Source organism: Falco naumanni, chromosome Z, assembly GCF_017639655.2.
Source record: "Falco naumanni isolate bFalNau1 chromosome Z, bFalNau1.pat, whole genome shotgun sequence".
NCBI lineage: Eukaryota > Metazoa > Chordata > Aves > Falconiformes > Falconidae > Falco > Falco naumanni.
The window spans coordinates 86,384,207-86,401,826 of NC_054080.1; the positions used below are offsets into that span (position 1 = coordinate 86,384,207).

General features: G+C 38.6%; 1 protein-coding gene across 7 annotated transcripts in view; it reads left to right on the forward strand.

Moving 5' to 3' along the window:
* Nucleotides 1–17,620, forward strand: part of ZNF532 (zinc finger protein 532) — a 51,842-nt gene that overhangs the window by 5,611 nt on the left and 28,611 nt on the right. For all 7 annotated transcript variants that reach the window (XM_040579363.1, XM_040579366.1, XM_040579360.1 and 4 more), the window contains one exon: nucleotides 9,769–12,122. In XM_040579363.1, the coding sequence (XP_040435297.1) occupies nucleotides 9,789–12,122 (2,334 nt within the window). In that variant the 5' untranslated portion in view covers nucleotides 9,769–9,788. The remainder of the gene's footprint in view (nucleotides 1–9,768; nucleotides 12,123–17,620) is intronic.

Consider the following 17,620-nt stretch of genomic DNA (forward strand, 5'->3'; position numbering starts at 1 on the left):
GTGCAAGAGGTAGTTCAGTGGTGGTGTGAGAAGAGGAAATCAGCAGACTTCAGAAGATTACTCCTCTCCCTTCCTGTTTTCTCCTACGCAAAGAGAACTTGAGATACCCATTTTGCCAAAAAAAAAAAAAAAAAGCTACAAAATGGAGGAGTTAGACTGCAGGATGAGGCTTCTAAGGAGTTGTAAACTACAAGTAATTCTTTTACTGTAGAAGTAGAAGGCTGTCAAAAAAAAACCTGTGGGAATTTGAAGAAAACAAACAGAAATTCTCAAGAACTGTCTTTACTTAATTATGTCATTGCAGGGGAAAGGGGCTCATCTTTTAACAGGATCCATAATCAGATGCTGGATATAATAGAAAAGAGGACAGAGACAATTACCCGCTCTTTTATAATCAGTTATAGGGATGGATATGTTTTGAAAGCGGTGGTAACATGCTTATAGTTGTAAAACAACTTGGGGGTCTTCTGGGGGTATCTTGCTTGTTGATTTGACATGGCTTGGTGATCCATAATTGCAAAACTCAGCTGCGTGATAAGCACAGAATAGCACTTTGCCATACCTCACCTTAAAGACTGAGTAAGAGACTCCTCTGCAGAGATTTTGTATTCCTAAGGCTCTAAACCTGAATCCGTGGGCAAACGTTGGAAACATTGGAAAAAGTTTTGCTTATATGAATTAACAGCAAACAAGGCAACAAAAACACTCAAACTTTAGTCTGGCTGCAGCGGCATTGGCATTCTGTGTGCAGAGATAAGTATAACCCTTGTGACCTCTGGGGACTCCCAAATTATTTTGTGTACTGGGAAAAGACAGTGTGCACACACCTGCACTCTAGGTCTGTATGCCAGGTTATAGCAATACACCATGAACAACAGGCAAGTGCTATTCAATAATAGCTTTGTGATTTTTTTCCCATGACTTCCATCTTCGGCCATCCCAAATGTAATTTGCTACCATTGCTTTCTTTCGTGATGTATGTGACTTCGAACCACCAAAATTTGTATGGAAGACACTCCTGAACTGAAAAAAACTGTGGTTTTATTCAGTTGACAGAATACACTTGATAATGCATTGGCTGTGGTAGTTTTATTGCTTGTTTTCAGCGTTTGCTGGTTTAAAACTCAGGCAGCCAATGTGTGGATTAACAGGCTTCTGTGGTATTCTAGAACTAGATAGAATGCATGGAGGAATGGGTTTGTTAAATAATTTTTTATTGTTAGTAAATATTTTAGCAATTACTCTGAAATAATACTGTCTTTGTGCATAGCACGGAACAATATTTTGGATTAATAGTTGAGAAAGATTGGCATTCAGGTTTATTTCCTCCTTACAGCATCCAGATTTGTTTACAGCATCTTAAATGTACAGCTCACATGACAGTAGATCAAAGTCAAATGTCAGCTGGTACCGTCTGCTGTGGAAACAGGCCGCAGAGACAGCCTCATAAATCACAGCCACTAGCTGAGCTTTGTGTACCTTCTTACCCTGCCCCAGTTCCAAAATGTTCTATTTGGCCATGGCATGGGCTGGTGTTGTGCTCTGCATCAGCAGCATCTGAGCAGTGATGTGATGATCTGTCACAGCTTGCTTCCATTTGATGGTGGACTCTGGACATGAACTCGGATATTGTCACAAGTGGGTGGAAAGGCAAGTGAATGTGGGTAGGTCTGAATGCTGATTAACAGTTTAAATATTTTTTTTTACTGTGAGGTGGTGAAATGCTGGAACCTGTTGTCTTGAGAGAGGTTCTGGGGTCTCCATCTTTGGAAATACTCAAAACCTGACTGGACAGTGTCCTGCTGTAGCTGACCTGGCTTTGAGCAGAGAAGGTGGAGTTCCAGAGCTCCCTTTCAACCTCAGCTGTTCTGAGACTCTGTGAAATGCCTGTTGAAACCTTGTTTGGGCTAGTAAAGAATAAATCATGAAATTCTTCTGAAACTGTCCACACATGTTAGAAAAAAAAAATCCTAAAAATTTTAATACTTGAAATACTGGGCTAATACTTACCTTCCAAAGCTTTTTTGAGGGGGAGGAGGGAAGAAGAAAATTGGTAGAATGTCCTTTTAGAAAACCAGAAGTGCAATTTCAGATTTCTCTTACTCATTGAGGCTTGGGCATGGAGACAAATTGGAATATTCTTTTTTCCCTTCCTCCCTTCCTCCCTCCCCCCTCCTTCCTTCTTTTTTTTCCTTTTTTCTTTAAAGGCAGATAGATATAGTGCTTAATGTTGAAATAACAGATTGCTTGGTGTAAATTTTAACTGTAAACTGCCCCATATTTCACAAAGATGTTTACATCAGGACTGGCATAACCTTATTGGTACTACGGAAGGTAAATGAGACCTTGATCCTAATAATTCAAAATGTGCCTATTATGAAAGGATTTTCTATTATTTCTGGAAACAGGAATCTGCCTGAGGGTTATTTTTTTGCAACAATAACAAGTCATGGAAGCTTTGATAAGCAAAAAGGAACCTCTGTTATATGTGACTATGGTAGGCGTTGCTGACTGTGGTTAAAGTGGCCTCATGCATATCCTGCTTGCCTGCTGAGTATTTCAGACCACACCAAGCCGTGATTTGCGATGTGGTTCTGATTTCCTGAAGGAGGTTTGGTGGTTGAATTGGCATACTGCCTTTGTTTTTCAGATACATAGCTTTCAAAGTAAATAATCAGAAGTGTTAGTCATAATTACTAATATATGTTGAATAACTGATGAACTGCTCTTAATCTGTGTGTTAGGCAGCTATTTCCCTAATGTTAGGTTATATATTACTGTAATTCTGATCAAATGACTTAAGTCTTATCTACCAGATGAAATTTCTTGGTGTAACAATACAGGAACTAAAAAAAAAAGGTGGGGGGAGAAAACCCCAAAACTTTTAGGCTGGTATGCTCCCTGGGTAGGCATTTTATTCCACAATGACAGAATGAGTTTGATGTTATTTAGGCATCATTACTCATATTTGGAAGTGGGGTAATTACACCAGATTATCAGAATTTTATTCTGGAATAGTGTGTCTAACTAGGAATTTATACCAGTCTTAACCATAACAGAATAATTGTTGTATGTGGTTGTCCCAGAAGTACTCTTCCAGAATTAAGACAGTACCGTGTGCTAGACTCTGAAAAGCGGTGTCTCAGTGCTTTTGTTTTCACAGTACTGAAAAGAATGCTGATGTCTTTAAGAACATACAAGAGAAAAGGTCTCTGCCCTGAGGAGTGAACAGTCCACAACTGTACGTAGTACAAGTGGAGGTAAAAACTGTAGTAAGAGTTTAGGGAAGGTAAAGGAAATGTAGTCACAGGAATATGAATTCCTGTAGATGAAAATTAAAATTGGGAGGCTTCCTATTTCATTAAATAATAAGCAGACTTGCTGCCAAGGGAAGCTTGAGTTGAGCAGTTGTTTGAACAGAAGCATGGAGTTCTGTATTGTAAGTATAGATAGTTGTGGGGGATTTCAAGGCAAAGGGTAGGAATTTAATTCTGTGCAGTAGAAAAGACAGGACTAGTACAGACAGTCGAAGAAATTGCAGTCAGTAGATTTGTGGTTGAGCAATGAAGATTTGGGTGAGCAGGAGGGTGAGTGTCAAGGAGGAAAAGTTGGTCGGTTCTTTAAAGGTTTACAATGAAATACAGGAATAAAAATTGAGCGTGTAAGACCATGCTTGTGATCCAGAAACGATAGTTAGAAGCTTTCATACTTAGAGAATATTAATTGTAAAAGTATTGGAAAGGGAGGAGGGTTATTTTTTATTGCTAGGCCTGGAAACCTTGAACTTGTTCGTGTACCTGACAGACAAAAATCAGAGATCTGAGCAGTTTGGAGGCATGAGCTGTCTGGGAGCTTCTAGATGATTCTGTTTTCTTCATTAGGGCTGTTAAACTTCCCCAAAATGAGTCTGGTTTGACTGTTTAGGATTGCTTAGCTTTACACCAAAAAGTACCTTCTAATTTCAGCAGCAGTGTATAGGCAGCTTCGTCTTTCTTGTGGAGAATACTGTGACCCATCTGCAGCTGTCCAAAAGCCCAAGCTATAAGATAAGTCATACTTGGAAAGTAAGAAAAAATGTTTTATTCTGTGTGTTTCTCTGCTTTCCTCCCACCTTGGCAGAGTCCATCGAAGGGTAGGTTTGTTTGTTTTTCTTCATACGGCTGGAGTCCCTCCACCTGGAATGGGTATAGATGCAGGGCTAGAGGAGGAGTGACAAAATTTCCATGTAAGAGAAGAAAACTGTCTTCATTAATCATTCAGAAGCAGCTATTTACTTCGAAGTTCTGGTATTTCTTTGGTTGATATTTATGTCATTGCATATTTGAGCAGGATCCTCAGATCTGCACAAATAGTTGCTGTAAGAAAGCAGTATTTCAAAATGGTCTCTGGAATTCTTGGTAACACAGCAGAAGTTCCTGGATGCACTACATCTTGCAGACATTTTCCCCTTTCTCTGGAGATCAGCCTTTTAAAATCTTTGAATACATGCTCAGGCTTTCCATCTTAACAGCCAGGATATGAAGACCCCAAAAGGTTTACAAGAATTTAACTATTTCTCACAGGTGTAGTATCAAATGCTTGTCCTGCTTGCTTCTTCCACTGTCAGTAGAGAGTTCTTGTGGACTGGTTCTTGTTTTGATGTAACTACCCAAGTGAGTGCTTCACTGGAATGTGTTAGCAGATGAACTGGGATATAAGGCTAACTGAGAAAAGTAAGACAGCAGAACAGTCAAGGAATTATCTTCCTTTGGCTAAAACCTGTGCCAGTTTTTTGTGCTGTTCCTAGGAAGCACTTACTTAAAGAGATGTGTTTCCAAAGAAAGGACATAGGAAGTCATGCACACACACTTTGAACAAAGTGTAAACACAAACAAAACAATCTTTGTTTATCCTCCAGAACTTAATTCACACTTTACATTTCAGTAAGGTATTGGTGCACACATAGAGGTGGATGTTGTCACCAAAGAGATTAATGGAAATCATGAAGTAAGTATATTCAGTCTGTTGTCTGAAGTTTTTAAGATTCAGTGGTATCTTCCTAGGAAGTCCTATTGCCCACCATCAAAAAAGCAGAACCCAGAAGCATTGCACCTCACTGCCCCATGGCATTCTAGCTGTGTAATTTGCACTGGCCATATTCAGAAGTTTTTCCTTTTTACTTACTTTTGTTGTTGAGTAATCAGTAAGCAAAGTAATGCTTGAATTTTTGAAGAAACTGGTTTTCTTTAGTAACTTTTCTCAAGTAATTCAAGCACTCTGAAGGTTGCACATTGTAGGAGGAAAGTGATAGGCCTTTCCTGGTGTTCTGCTGGTAAACATCCACAGGCAGCCAGGTGGAGAAGCAGGGAACAGAACTAGTCCATGAGAAGGAAAAGGAATGTTACGAAGGGAGATGTCATCTGAAAATGAAATAGTACTTTGGACAGAGTCAGGAAATCTAAGAACTGACTCCTTGCATGAGTATCCGCAAATTTAGGGCATCTATTGTATCATCTGACCATTGTTCTTCATAATACTTACTTCAGGTTAGCAGTCCCCTGTTCTGAGGTGAATCTTGTTTCTGATATTTAGAAACTAAAAATGAAAAAGATGTCTATTTTAGATGAAGTTTTGGGGGCGGGGGTCTTGCAGGTTGTTTCCTTAAATACATTTTTATTTGTTTAATCTGAGGAATGTAACCTTGATTACATAGCTTGTGGACTGTTTCTCAGTTTGATTCTGAAGATCATCTTAATGGCAGCCCTCTGATGCTGGTTTTTACAGCTTTGTGTGTCTCTTTGGAGACACTGAGCTTTTAAAAGCAGTTCTTGAAGAAATTCTGGTTCCTGGAAAATTGGGATTTCCTAGGGAACCAGAAACTTGCCTCGTTTCCTGGTCTAAAGTATTTACAGGCATCATGTTGGCCCAGAGAAGGAATAGACTAACAGCTTGTCTGGCAGCCAGGGTGTCGGTTGATTTTGATCTTGGGTGAAAGGCAGAGTTTTATCCTTAAGAGAATCAGTTACTGAAAGGTTTTTGGAGAAAAAAAAGAAAAGGGAGGAATGTGGCATCAGAGTCCTGATAGTTGTGGTGGAAACAAAGTTTATATACTGAATCTTAAAATGGTATACTGGAATAGTGAGGAAGAGATTAATAATATGTCCATGTTACAACTTCACTTACTTGTTTATCAAGATTGGCCATGTCTTTTGTCCCTTTTTGTTTAACTTAGATTGCTTTAAAAATTTGAAGAACAGGAGAGATCTCTTAAGCGCAGCAGTAATTCTGGACCCCTAATGCAGAAGAAACCATTCCATTCTCTGTTGGAGCGTGGGAGTTGTTCCTTCTGCATGGACTTGAAAGACAGTTGCAAATTCATGCAGTGTGTTCTCTGTGGATAAATTTATGATCTTTGGTCTACAGACCTCTGAATTATTTTGACATATTTTCCCATTTTGGAATTAGTCTAATTGAGTTTCTCACTAAAGAACAAATGTGTCTAAATTCATTGCTATTGCTAAATGTTAATTAAGCTCCAGTATATGTAATTAGAGGAAGTTCTAGACTAGGAAAACTTTTTAGTTCTTATTGAGTGTATATAACAGCTGCAAAAAGACACCTATGGACAGGTGTATAATCAGAGAGCAAGTTATTATTACCTCAAATCATGGAAAACTGTGTCAGTAAGACCATGTTTCTGTGGTTTTACATGGATTTGGTGTGCTCTGGTTTCTAGAACCTTTTCTATTTAATTCTTAGAAGAATTTTCTTTGTAGTTTTGATATTATGTGTGCATGTATTTTTGTATTTATTAGGTAACTGCCTTTGTAATTGTGGCACTTTCATAGGATCTTGAAATCCTTCAGGCAGAGGATAGACTGAAGGTCCACAGCACTGTGCATAAGTGTGACACGTGCGCTGAACACGAGTCTGGCTATACTGCAAGAGAGTGGAGCGGTACTAGTTATTTGTCCAGTCTGTTTTCTTAAATCTTTATGTTCATTTTATTCCAGTTACTAGTTTTAAATGCATGAGGGCTAGAAACTTGTTTTTGGATAAATGGGTTTAAAAAACCCAAATACACAGTAAAACCAGAATTATGAAACATTCTTATATCTCGTAAGTATATATCTAGTAAGTAAGTAGATTATAACAATTGTGAGTAGGCTACTCTATATTATCCATTAAGTAAAGGAATTATGAGTTAATCAAGAGAGTAAATTAATCAGTTGTACCGGAATATTAATATTTTGTAGAGAATCCCATGCTCAGTTCAGCTCTGCAGAAGGACTTGGTGCAACAAAAAGGAGTTAATAAGTTGGACAAAACAACAAGACTATTAAGTGGACCATGTAAACAATTCCCAAAAGCTTTATATATTTATTTGAGTGTATCACATTAAATGTTGCTGTGTGTTCCAGTATCCTTGAGAAATTTTCCTCAGTTACCTTTCTTGGAGTCCATAATGACTTCCAGGTACCCAGTGTAGATGGAATACATAAATCTTATGTATTTTTGTCAAGTAAAGGGATTATGCCATTTTAATAAACTGTATCTTTCTGAGAAAAAGTTAAGAGTGCTGCCCATGTTGATAATGATATGCATAAAAATAGGTATTTAAATGTGTACATTCTTGCTAGTTTTTCTTAGCACTGTTAAAGCTGAATTCATCAAGCTCAAGATAATGAGCTAAGAGGAGGAGGAGGAGATCTACTGCAGCTGTAGGATGCATCTCTGTTGGCAAGAGGCTTCTGCCATGGGGCATGTAGCTTCCTGCTTATCTCAGCTAATATGAGGAGCTTGGAGAGCACTGTTGCAGTCAGCCACACCGTTGTTCTGTGATGGCCGTTAGCTATATAATAAGGATGTTTTCCAGTCTTTTAGTGCGATACAAAGGCAGGAGGACAGATGGGTGCTTCCTGAATGGGCACTTTCTAACAATAACACTTAACTTGATTAAGTATCTTTTCATGTTGAATACTAACTTTGGCCTGGTAATTACTGAACAATGAAAGTACATTAAAAACAGCTTTGTCTCAACAACTCAGATCATACCTGTGCATGATTATGAAAGAAAATGAAAAAAAATCTTTCTGTAATGGATTTTTGTAGATCTCTACAAGTGATTCTGCTGCACACCACAATGTTACTATTGAAATGTCTGTGAAAAAGAGGCAAATGTCATAGTGGGATCTAAATCTAGGAAGTATACTCAAAGTTAGCTTTTCTTTCTACACAGCATTTGTGTAAGTGTCAGTTACCTGTTTGGTTTGGGAATTGCAAGGAAAAAAAATACCAATAGAGGCCAGTGGCAATTAATAATAGGATCTGGAAAATGTTATCTGTGAGGGGAAAGAAAACCCTTAAGTTCTGGTGCTGGTTAGCCTAAAAAGGAGAAGTTTGAAGGGAGATAATGGTCTCGGAGTAAAGTGCTGTTGCAAAGAGGATTGGTGCATAGAACCACATGTGATTCATTTGGATCGCATCAACAAAGATTGAGATTATGCTGTAGGAAACACACAGCAGTGAAAACTGTAATAGACTGTGTCCTGGTTTCAGCTGGGATAGAGTTAATTTTCTTCTTGGTAGCTGGTGCAGTGCTGTGTTTTGGATTTGGGTGAGAACAATGTTGATAACACACTGAAGTTTTAGTTGTTGCTGAGTAATGTTTATACTAAGTCAAGGACCTTTCAGTCTCTCAGACCCTGCCAACGAGAAGGCTGGACGGGCACAAGAAATTGGGAGGGGACACTGACCCAAACCAGCCAAAGGGATATTCCGTACCATAGGATGCCGTGCTGGGTGTATAAACTGGGGGGAGTGGGCCAGGGCCTGTTGATCGCTGCTGGGGGACTGGCTGGGCATCGGTCAGCTGGTGGTGTGTGAGCAGTTGTAGTCTGTATCACTTAGGATTTTTCTCCCTTCAATTTGGTTTTCATTTCTCTCCCCTTCTCCCTCCTTTTCATTATAACTGTTGTTTTCATTATTACTGTTACTGTTTTTATTTTAATTATTAAATTGTTCTTATCTCAACCCTTGAGTTTTACATTCCCTTCTGATTTTCCTCCCCATCCTGTTGGCCTGGGGGGAGTGAGTGACTAGCGGCTGCATGTTAGTTACCAGCTGGCGTTAAACCACAACAGGCTGGAATAAATTACATGGGAGGTTGTAGAATCTCTTGTTACAGGAGGTCTTCAAAGTAGGTAAGACACCTGTCAGGAGTAGTGGAGATACATCCTTCATTAGAGTTGCTGAAAAAAAGCATTGCAAACATTGGGAGGCACTTACTCTGTAATTCTTATAAAGCAATTCAATTTACAGAGAACAGTGCAGTGTTTTTAAACCGTTAATAGAAACAGATTTGTTACTGTCTTCAGGAAGGCTTATCAGGTTAATGCAAATGTCAAGGAAAATCTACACTTAGAGGAATTGCAAGTACCTCACGTAATTTTCTTGAATGTCTAGGTATCTTCCTGTAATCATAGTGTATGTGGGGGAGTGTAGGAGGTGGGACAGGAAGAAAGTCACTGAAGAGAAACTGGTGCCTCAAATGAAATGACTACATTATAGCCTGTGAAGCTGATGGACTACTGTAGCTCTTGATGTAATAATTTGACTGTACACTTGCACTGGAACACTGTTCTGTAACAAATAATTTCTGAAAATACTATTTCAGAAGTGAAATTAACGCCTTCTTGCATGGCATATATGAACATACACTTACTTTGTGTAAGACTCTGCTATTAGAGCTTAAAATACTGAGATTATGACTTTCTGCTTATTTTACAGATTTGCTTACAATCAAATACATGACCATGGGGGATATGAAGACCCCAGATTTTGATGACCTTCTTGCAGCCTTTGACATACCAGACATGGTAGATCCAAAAGCAGCTATTGAATCTGGACATGACGACCATGAAAGCCACATAAAACAAAATGCTCACACAGATGAAGATTCTCATGCCCCATCATCATCTGATGTTGGTGTGAGTGTCATTGTGAAAAATGTGCGTACTGTTGATTCTTCGGAGGGAGTGGACAAGGATGGCCACCATTCCACAGGCAATGGCTTGCATAATGGCTTTCTAACGTCATCAGCTCTTGATAGTTACAGTAAAGATGAAGGGAAGTCAGTTAAAGATGATGGGTCAGCTTCTGAGACTACACTGAAAGATTCGGCTTTCAACCAGTTTAGCCCAATATCAAGTGCAGAAGAATTTGATGATGATGAAAAAATTGAGGTGGATGACCCCCCAGATAAAGAGGATATGCGTGCAAATTTCAGAGCAAATGTCTTGGCAGGATCTGTATCTCAGCAGGAATATGACAAACTAAAGGCACTTGGAGGAGAGAACTTGATTAAATCTGGAATCCCAGTTTCAAGTAGCATAGATAAAGTTGCTAAACGAGAGGCAGAGACAAACTCCATGAATTTAAGTGTCTATGAGCCTTTTAAAGCTCGAAAAACAGAGGACAAATTGCTAAAGGACAATTCTGAGAAGCTTCTTGAAAACAGGGTACTTGATGGAAAACTGAGTACTGAAAAAGGTGAAACAAATCTTGCCAGCATTTCACAGTCGAAAGCAAAGTCATCAGCAAAGCTTTCTTCATGCATTGCTGCAATTGCAGCACTGAGTGCTAAAAAGGCAGCTACAGATACCAGTAAAGATTTACAGTCTAATTCAGGAGAATCTTCTCCATTACCAAAAGACATGAGTGAAAGTCCTCGGGCTATTGAAAAATCGCCTGAATCTCAGAGTCTCATTGATGGTGCTAAAAAGCCATCTATCAAGCCACCTGATAGTCCCAGAAGCGTATCAAGTGAAAACAGTAGCAAGGGTTCTCCATCTTCTCCTGCAGGGTCAACACCAGCAATTCCTAAAGTTCGCATAAAAACCATCAAGACTTCTTCTGGGGAGATCAAGAGAACTGTTACTAGAGTATTGCCAGAAGTTGATTTGGACTCTGGTAAAAAGCCAGAGCAGACTGCTTCTATGGTAACTTCCATGACTTCTCTCCTGTCCTCACCAACTTCAGCTGCTGTTCTTTCCTCTCCTCCCAGAGCTCCTCTCCAGTCCACAGTTGTCACCAATGCAGTTGCATCTGCAGAACTTGCACCAAAACAGGTCACTATCAAACCTGTGGCTACTGCCTTTCTCCCTGTTTCAGCAGTTAAAACAGCAGGTTCACAAGTTATAAATTTGAAGCTTGCGAACAATACTACAGTGAAAGCCACCGTGATATCTGCTGCTTCAGTGCAGAGTGCCAGTAGCGCCATTATAAAAGCTGCCAACGCTATACAGCAGCAGACTGTTGTGGTGCCAGCATCAAGCCTTGCCAGTGCTAAACTTGTGCCAAAGACAGTCCATCTTGCCAACCTTAATCTTCTGCCTCAAGGTGCTCAAACCACCTCTGAACTCCGCCAAGTGCTAACAAAACCTCAGCAACAAATAAAGCAGGCAATAATTTCTGCATCAGCCTCACAGCCTTCTAAAAAAGTGTCTCGAGTCCAAGTGGTGTCATCTTTACAAAGTTCTGTAGTGGAAGCGTTCAATAAGGTGCTGAGTAGCGTCAATCCTGTACCAGTTTACATCCCAAACCTTAGTCCCCCTGCCAATGCCGGAATAACATTACCAACACGAGGTTATAAGTGTTTGGAGTGTGGCGACTCATTTGCTCTTGAGAAGAGCCTGACCCAGCATTATGACAGGAGGAGTGTGCGAATTGAAGTGACATGTAATCATTGTACAAAAAATTTAGTTTTCTACAATAAGTGCAGTCTTCTTTCCCATGCTCGTGGACACAAGGAAAAAGGAGTTGTAATGCAGTGTTCACACCTGATTTTAAAACCAGTCCCAGCAGATCAAATGATAGCATCTCCTTCAAGCAATACTGCTACATCTATGCTTCAAAGCCCTGTGGGAGTTGGCACACATACTGTAACAAAGATACAGTCTGGCTTAACTGGGACAGTAATATCGGCCCCATCAAGTACTCCTGTCATCCCAGCTATGCCACTAGATGAAGATCCATCGAAACTCTGTAGACATAGTCTAAAGTGTTTGGAGTGTAATGAAGTTTTCCAAGATGAGACATCTCTTGCAACTCATTTCCAGCAGGCTGCAGACACAAGTGGACAAGTAGAGTATCATATGTTTAAATTCCAGTGTTTCATCTATAAACCTAGGAGACTTTGGATATGTTTTTACTTTCATTTAGCTGCTAATTATCTGAACCTCCGTGATTAAAATTACAAACAAAACCCACAAAAGATCTTGCAAGCACTTACATAGTGGATGTCAACATTTTTTAAATAAGAGTTTTCTTATAATTTCTTAGAGCCTGAAGTCCAAAATCGACACTTAATTTCTGCTAAAATTTAGCATTAGCTTTCTTAGAGCTGAGTATCATAATACTGAAAGTAATAATAGTCTTCACGCAGAATTTTTAATGATCCTTTCTGTGCTTTGGAACTTGAGTATCTTGTGGAATCCACTTAATTGGCACCCTCACTAACAGCCCATCTGTTCAATCCGAATGATAGTTTTAAGTGGTTCATTCTTGATTTGTTTTCAGGTTTTATTATTTTCATAAAGCACCATAAGAGAGCTAGGCATTCTTCATATCTACAGGGACTCTAGGCAATAAATAAATGGCACACTGATTCGATTGAAAGGATATGCATGCTGTTTTCTTCAGGACTTTCTTAAACAAAAGTGAAAAGTGGTGTTCACTAGCATGCACTTCTTGCTGTGTGACCATTTATTTATTTGTGTTGGTTTTCCTTTCCTCTTATGATTGCTAATGAGTTAAATTTACAAACGATTTTTAAATTCTTTACTAATGTATGTGGCCTAGTCTGGAAGAAACATATCATTCAATAAAAAATATTAATCAGTATGCGATGTATTTTATAAACCTGTAAGAGTTAAGATCATTAATTAAATTATGTAGTTGGATTTCTTTAGGGGTGTGCCAATTAAAAGGGATTCTGGTGTGTTTCAAAGCATTCAGTTGAGCTTGGTGTTGCAGCTGCTTGCTATGTCGAAAGCTGAAAACCTGTAACATGCTCAGACTGACCAAGACAGGAATGCCTCAGGAATATTCCTGGGAATCACACAGCAGTGTACAGGATAAAGATTTTTAAGTCCTGCAGCTAGGAAAAAATCCACTAGTCATAGAAGTGCAGACAGGTTCCTGTCAGATCTGTTTGCTAAACTTAAGAGCTGTTCTGTGGCCACAAAGCAGTTACACTGCACCCACCACTACAGATAGTAATGTAAAGATATTTGAGTGTGGAAATGATCTTGACTATATGGATTGTGTGGCTCTGGCTCAGCTCCTACTTTGCTAACTGGCTAGCAGACTTAGGCCAAAATTGCCTGGATTCACAGAGAAATGTTAGTGAATTTCTGTTTGTAAGATAATACAGATGTGCCTACCTAAAGCGAGTTTATGGAAGCTTTTTGTCAGAAAGAAGTTAGCAGAATGTATTCTGTCCTTGCTGCAGTTTTGAATGGCTGACCATAAGTATATTCAGCACCAGCTCTTGAGTTACTTAATACTCAGAAACTGGTTTTTAGCTAACTGCTTTGTTGGTGCTTATTGGTGTTAGATTTATCTCATTTTTTCATAATAGGTCCCTTAGGTATCATTTGGTATGATAAGATCCAGTAGGCCTTGTGAAAGCCCTGTTGTTCTTGGTACTGTAAAATCAAGCAATTAAATCACCAAGATAAAGCAAGTGGATGAGAGACAGATAAATATACTGAAAATAGGTTGGGAGGATGAGGTAAGGATAAAATGGAAAAAAAATAATAGAGAATAACCAAAGATATAGTGATGTGCTCACTTGCTGGGGGGGGCTTTTTTTCTGTGGACAGGTAAACTAAACAGATTAGAAACACCTTTTGCCTTTTCTGGTACTTTTGTTTGGTGCTTTTGCCCTGCTGCTGCTGAGTTTGCTCTCTATGCATGTCCTGTTAGGTACTGCTTACCCTGGGATTTTATATGGGGAAGTAACCAAGATCTTCATAGATTGTCAAAATGTGAATGCAGTTAGGTGGAAAGATAAATGTGGGTGCACAGGTGCTGCTGTTCAGGGAGGAAAGCTCATGAGGGTACAGAAAACAAGTCAGCATTGCCTTTCTACCTGTCAGTGTGTTTGTGTCTCTTGTTGAAAGCTTGCTCTCTTTTAAGAGCTGATGTATGAATAAGGCCTTAATACCTACTTAACAGGCTACGCATTAAAAAACCCCAAATAAACACCTCGTTACTGCAAAGCACTGAATGAAAAGAAGGTATTTTCTTGTTACTCCATTTAAAAGAACACTCTTAATAAACATAGTTTTAAATGTTCTTTCTTGAAATACCCTCTTAAAAATTAATTAAATATTTTCATAGTCCTTTTCATATATCAAGAAGCAGTTTTTGATTCTGTATTGGTTTTTTACATTGTGTTTTATTACATACTGTAGTGTTGTAGCTGTACTGAAATGCCCAGCAGAGAAACTTCAATGGAACAGTTGCTTTAGTGGGAGCAATACATCCTGCTTTCTTTATAAATTATCTTTTTGTCCATTTTTCGTCCAGAGCATTGCTGCAAGGGTAGTGTTTGCTGAAGAAAGACTCTGTATAGGCATTTATTAATAAACATTTTGGTACTTTTTTCATTGTATGTTACCCTTTGAAAAGCTTGGACGAGAAATACTCCTGACTTCTGTTTTCCTTCTTAGTGCATGGCACTGGCTTTTTGTTGTAAAACTACCATTATGGGGAGAAGGGGACAGGGAAGTTAGATCAAATTGATATTTTAACTTTGGAAGAAAGGAAGGAAATAAAAATAAATATTCAGATTTTGCAAACAAATAATAGGAAAAAAGTTGTTATTTGCAGTTTACTATTCTTTCTAGTGCCCACCTAATTGCTCTTGAAATGGAAATTGTATATACTATTCTATGCTTTCCGTGACTCTAAGCAGTAAGTAGCTGTTACTTCCTGTTCTTCTTAAACTCCTGTTATGAAGGTAGAATGTTTCTTTTAAAATAAACAATAGTAAAACAGCCCTAGCAATTAAAATATGTTCCCTATAAAGTTGTTACCTTCCTGTAATACTTTACTTCCATCAATATTCCAGTTCAAGCAACTGGGACCACTCACTGACAGGTTTCCTGGCTGAATGAAACACTCATCTGTTAAGGGGAGGTGGAGGGAAGGGGGGAGTAGTAAGCGTGGGATAATTAATGTTCATCTTACTTAACAGAGACAAGTGTATAGCTCCCATGAAACCACATAGCTAATTTCCCTTCATACTCATAGTTCTTGTGTATCTTTATTTTCCACCTCCACCATTTTTTCTTTTAACCCTTTTTTTTTCTGAAACTTTGACTTCAAATGCAGGCAGGTGATGATTTTCACAAACTGTGTTTTATTTTGGTGTGGGTTGGAATGAGAGAACTGGAAGTTAATGTCACCTTAAGCCCAAAATAAAATGGTAAGAAAGCATGCTGAATTTCAGAATTTCACAGTAGATTCTTCTTGTTCTATTGTAGTTAGTTAAAATATTTTACTGTACTCATCAAAATAGCAAACTCGTGGCCTTGGCAAGTAGCATTATTGGCATTTTGTGTCAGTCCAACACTCTAGCGTTACAGGTGAATCTTGCAGGTAGATAATGCTTAGCTAGCATTGGAATGTTGTATGCCTCTTCTGTGGCATAGCATCCTGGTTTCATTTTGTAGTACTACAGATGAAAGACTTTGGAAAGACTACGGAAATCCCATACATATCTATTGCTGGAATAAGAAGTTCTGTTTTGCTGTTTTCTTACGTAATCAGATAATACTCCAGATTCTCCAGTATTATATTGCTGCTTATTAATACATAAATGGCAAACGATAGATTTTAGGAATGGTACTGAAGCCAAGTAAATGTGGTAAGCACATTTTAAGTAGAGTTATGGTTAGGATTTTCCTGTAAGCTGGACTTCAAAGTTAGCATCCCAAACCAGTTCTGTTCGGTTTGGAGTGCCTGAGCCGGTGGTTCCAGCCGTGGCTGTTTGGTCAATCGAGGACAAATATTTGGCATTTCAGAGTGAATATTTATATGTGTCTGAACCCAGTTTCAGACTTACTGTGTCATAAGGGCTTTAATCAGGGTGATAGTTCAAAATCCCCACAGTTAACCTCAGACAGAGCTTTCTGCAAGGGTAGTAAATGTATCCATGCTATCCACTAATATTTTAGGCTGGCAATAGTGCTAATATTGAACCTAAATTTGAGTAATGGTAGATGTTCTTTGCCTAACTTCCTCTGTTTTGTACGTTTTGCATTTTGTCATCTTGCTGTCGTCAGGACATTTGAGACATTTGGATGGAGACTGTGTTCAAACGTATCAGGTCACCGTGTTCACGAAGTAAACATTAAAAGGGAACCATATGAAATACACTTCTTGCTTCTGTGTGTCTTACCACAAGATGTTTTATGTTAACATTTCTCCTTAAAATTACTGTTTTTAAAGAAAAAGTTTTTGCATGTGCCCTCAAAAAAAGCATTTAGATTAAGTTATTTTAGAAAAAGTGTACAGGTTGTGATGCAAAAATATGCTTGTTCTTAGACTATCAGTAATATTGTCAAAATGCTAAGACAGTTAAGAAGTTACTTTATACCTTGATATTAAAGAGTGTTCTATTAGGAAAATAGTCCTTTTTTGCAGTGTCTAGAAAGGCTTTTTCTTTCTGTCTTTGGAGTTAGTGTCTGTCTCCTGTTGATTGAATGGAAACAGGTTACTTATTTTACTGGCATAGTTGCTAATACTAGGAAGTCAGACTCCTATGGAAGCTATTCCTAACAGTGTACAATTTCTTCTAGAATTGTAGCTTTGATTTTGCTATTACATGATCTGGATGTTACTGCTTTTTAGAAGAGATTTGAAGGAGAGTCTCCGAAATGGGGAAAAAGGGTTGACTTTTTGTGAAGTTCCTGGTTTTTAGTAGGAAGCTGTTTTACCATGAGGAAAGCAATTATGTCTTAATTAATTATTTCAGGATTTCTTCATACATAGGTTAGTAAATACTTTATAATGCAGCTGTGTTCTTGTTTTGTTTTATGTTCTTGCAGCATATACATATCACTACATCCATAAGACTTTTGCAGATAACATTTCTAAAAATATCATGTTAAAATCATACCCATCTCATGAGGGAGTCTTGTTTTTGTTCCTAAATCTTCATAAGTCACTGGTGAGGCTCGTAAGTCCCAAGTCATAAGAAAAAAAATAATCTGAAAAGCCTTACAAAGCAAAGTCTTGTGATATTGAGTTGAAGTCCTGTTCTGCAGAGACTTGTATTTGTGCTTGACTTTGAGACTGTGAGTGTTTCTGCTGAAGTCAGTGAAGCGGCACCATGATCAAAGTTAGACAGAGGCATAGCTCCATACAGGATAGAGCTTTGAGGATGTGTTACTGTAAATGAAACATTTTCTGCAATGCTTTTGCACGTTTGGCTCTTTGTGCCCTCCAGTAATGGAAAGCAACTGTGAGCAGAAGTGAAGCCTGTTTACACCTGGGTTTTATCATTCACATTTCATCCTAAAAATGGCACAAAGCACCCAAAGAATTTCAGTGTTTCTGATTTGGCATA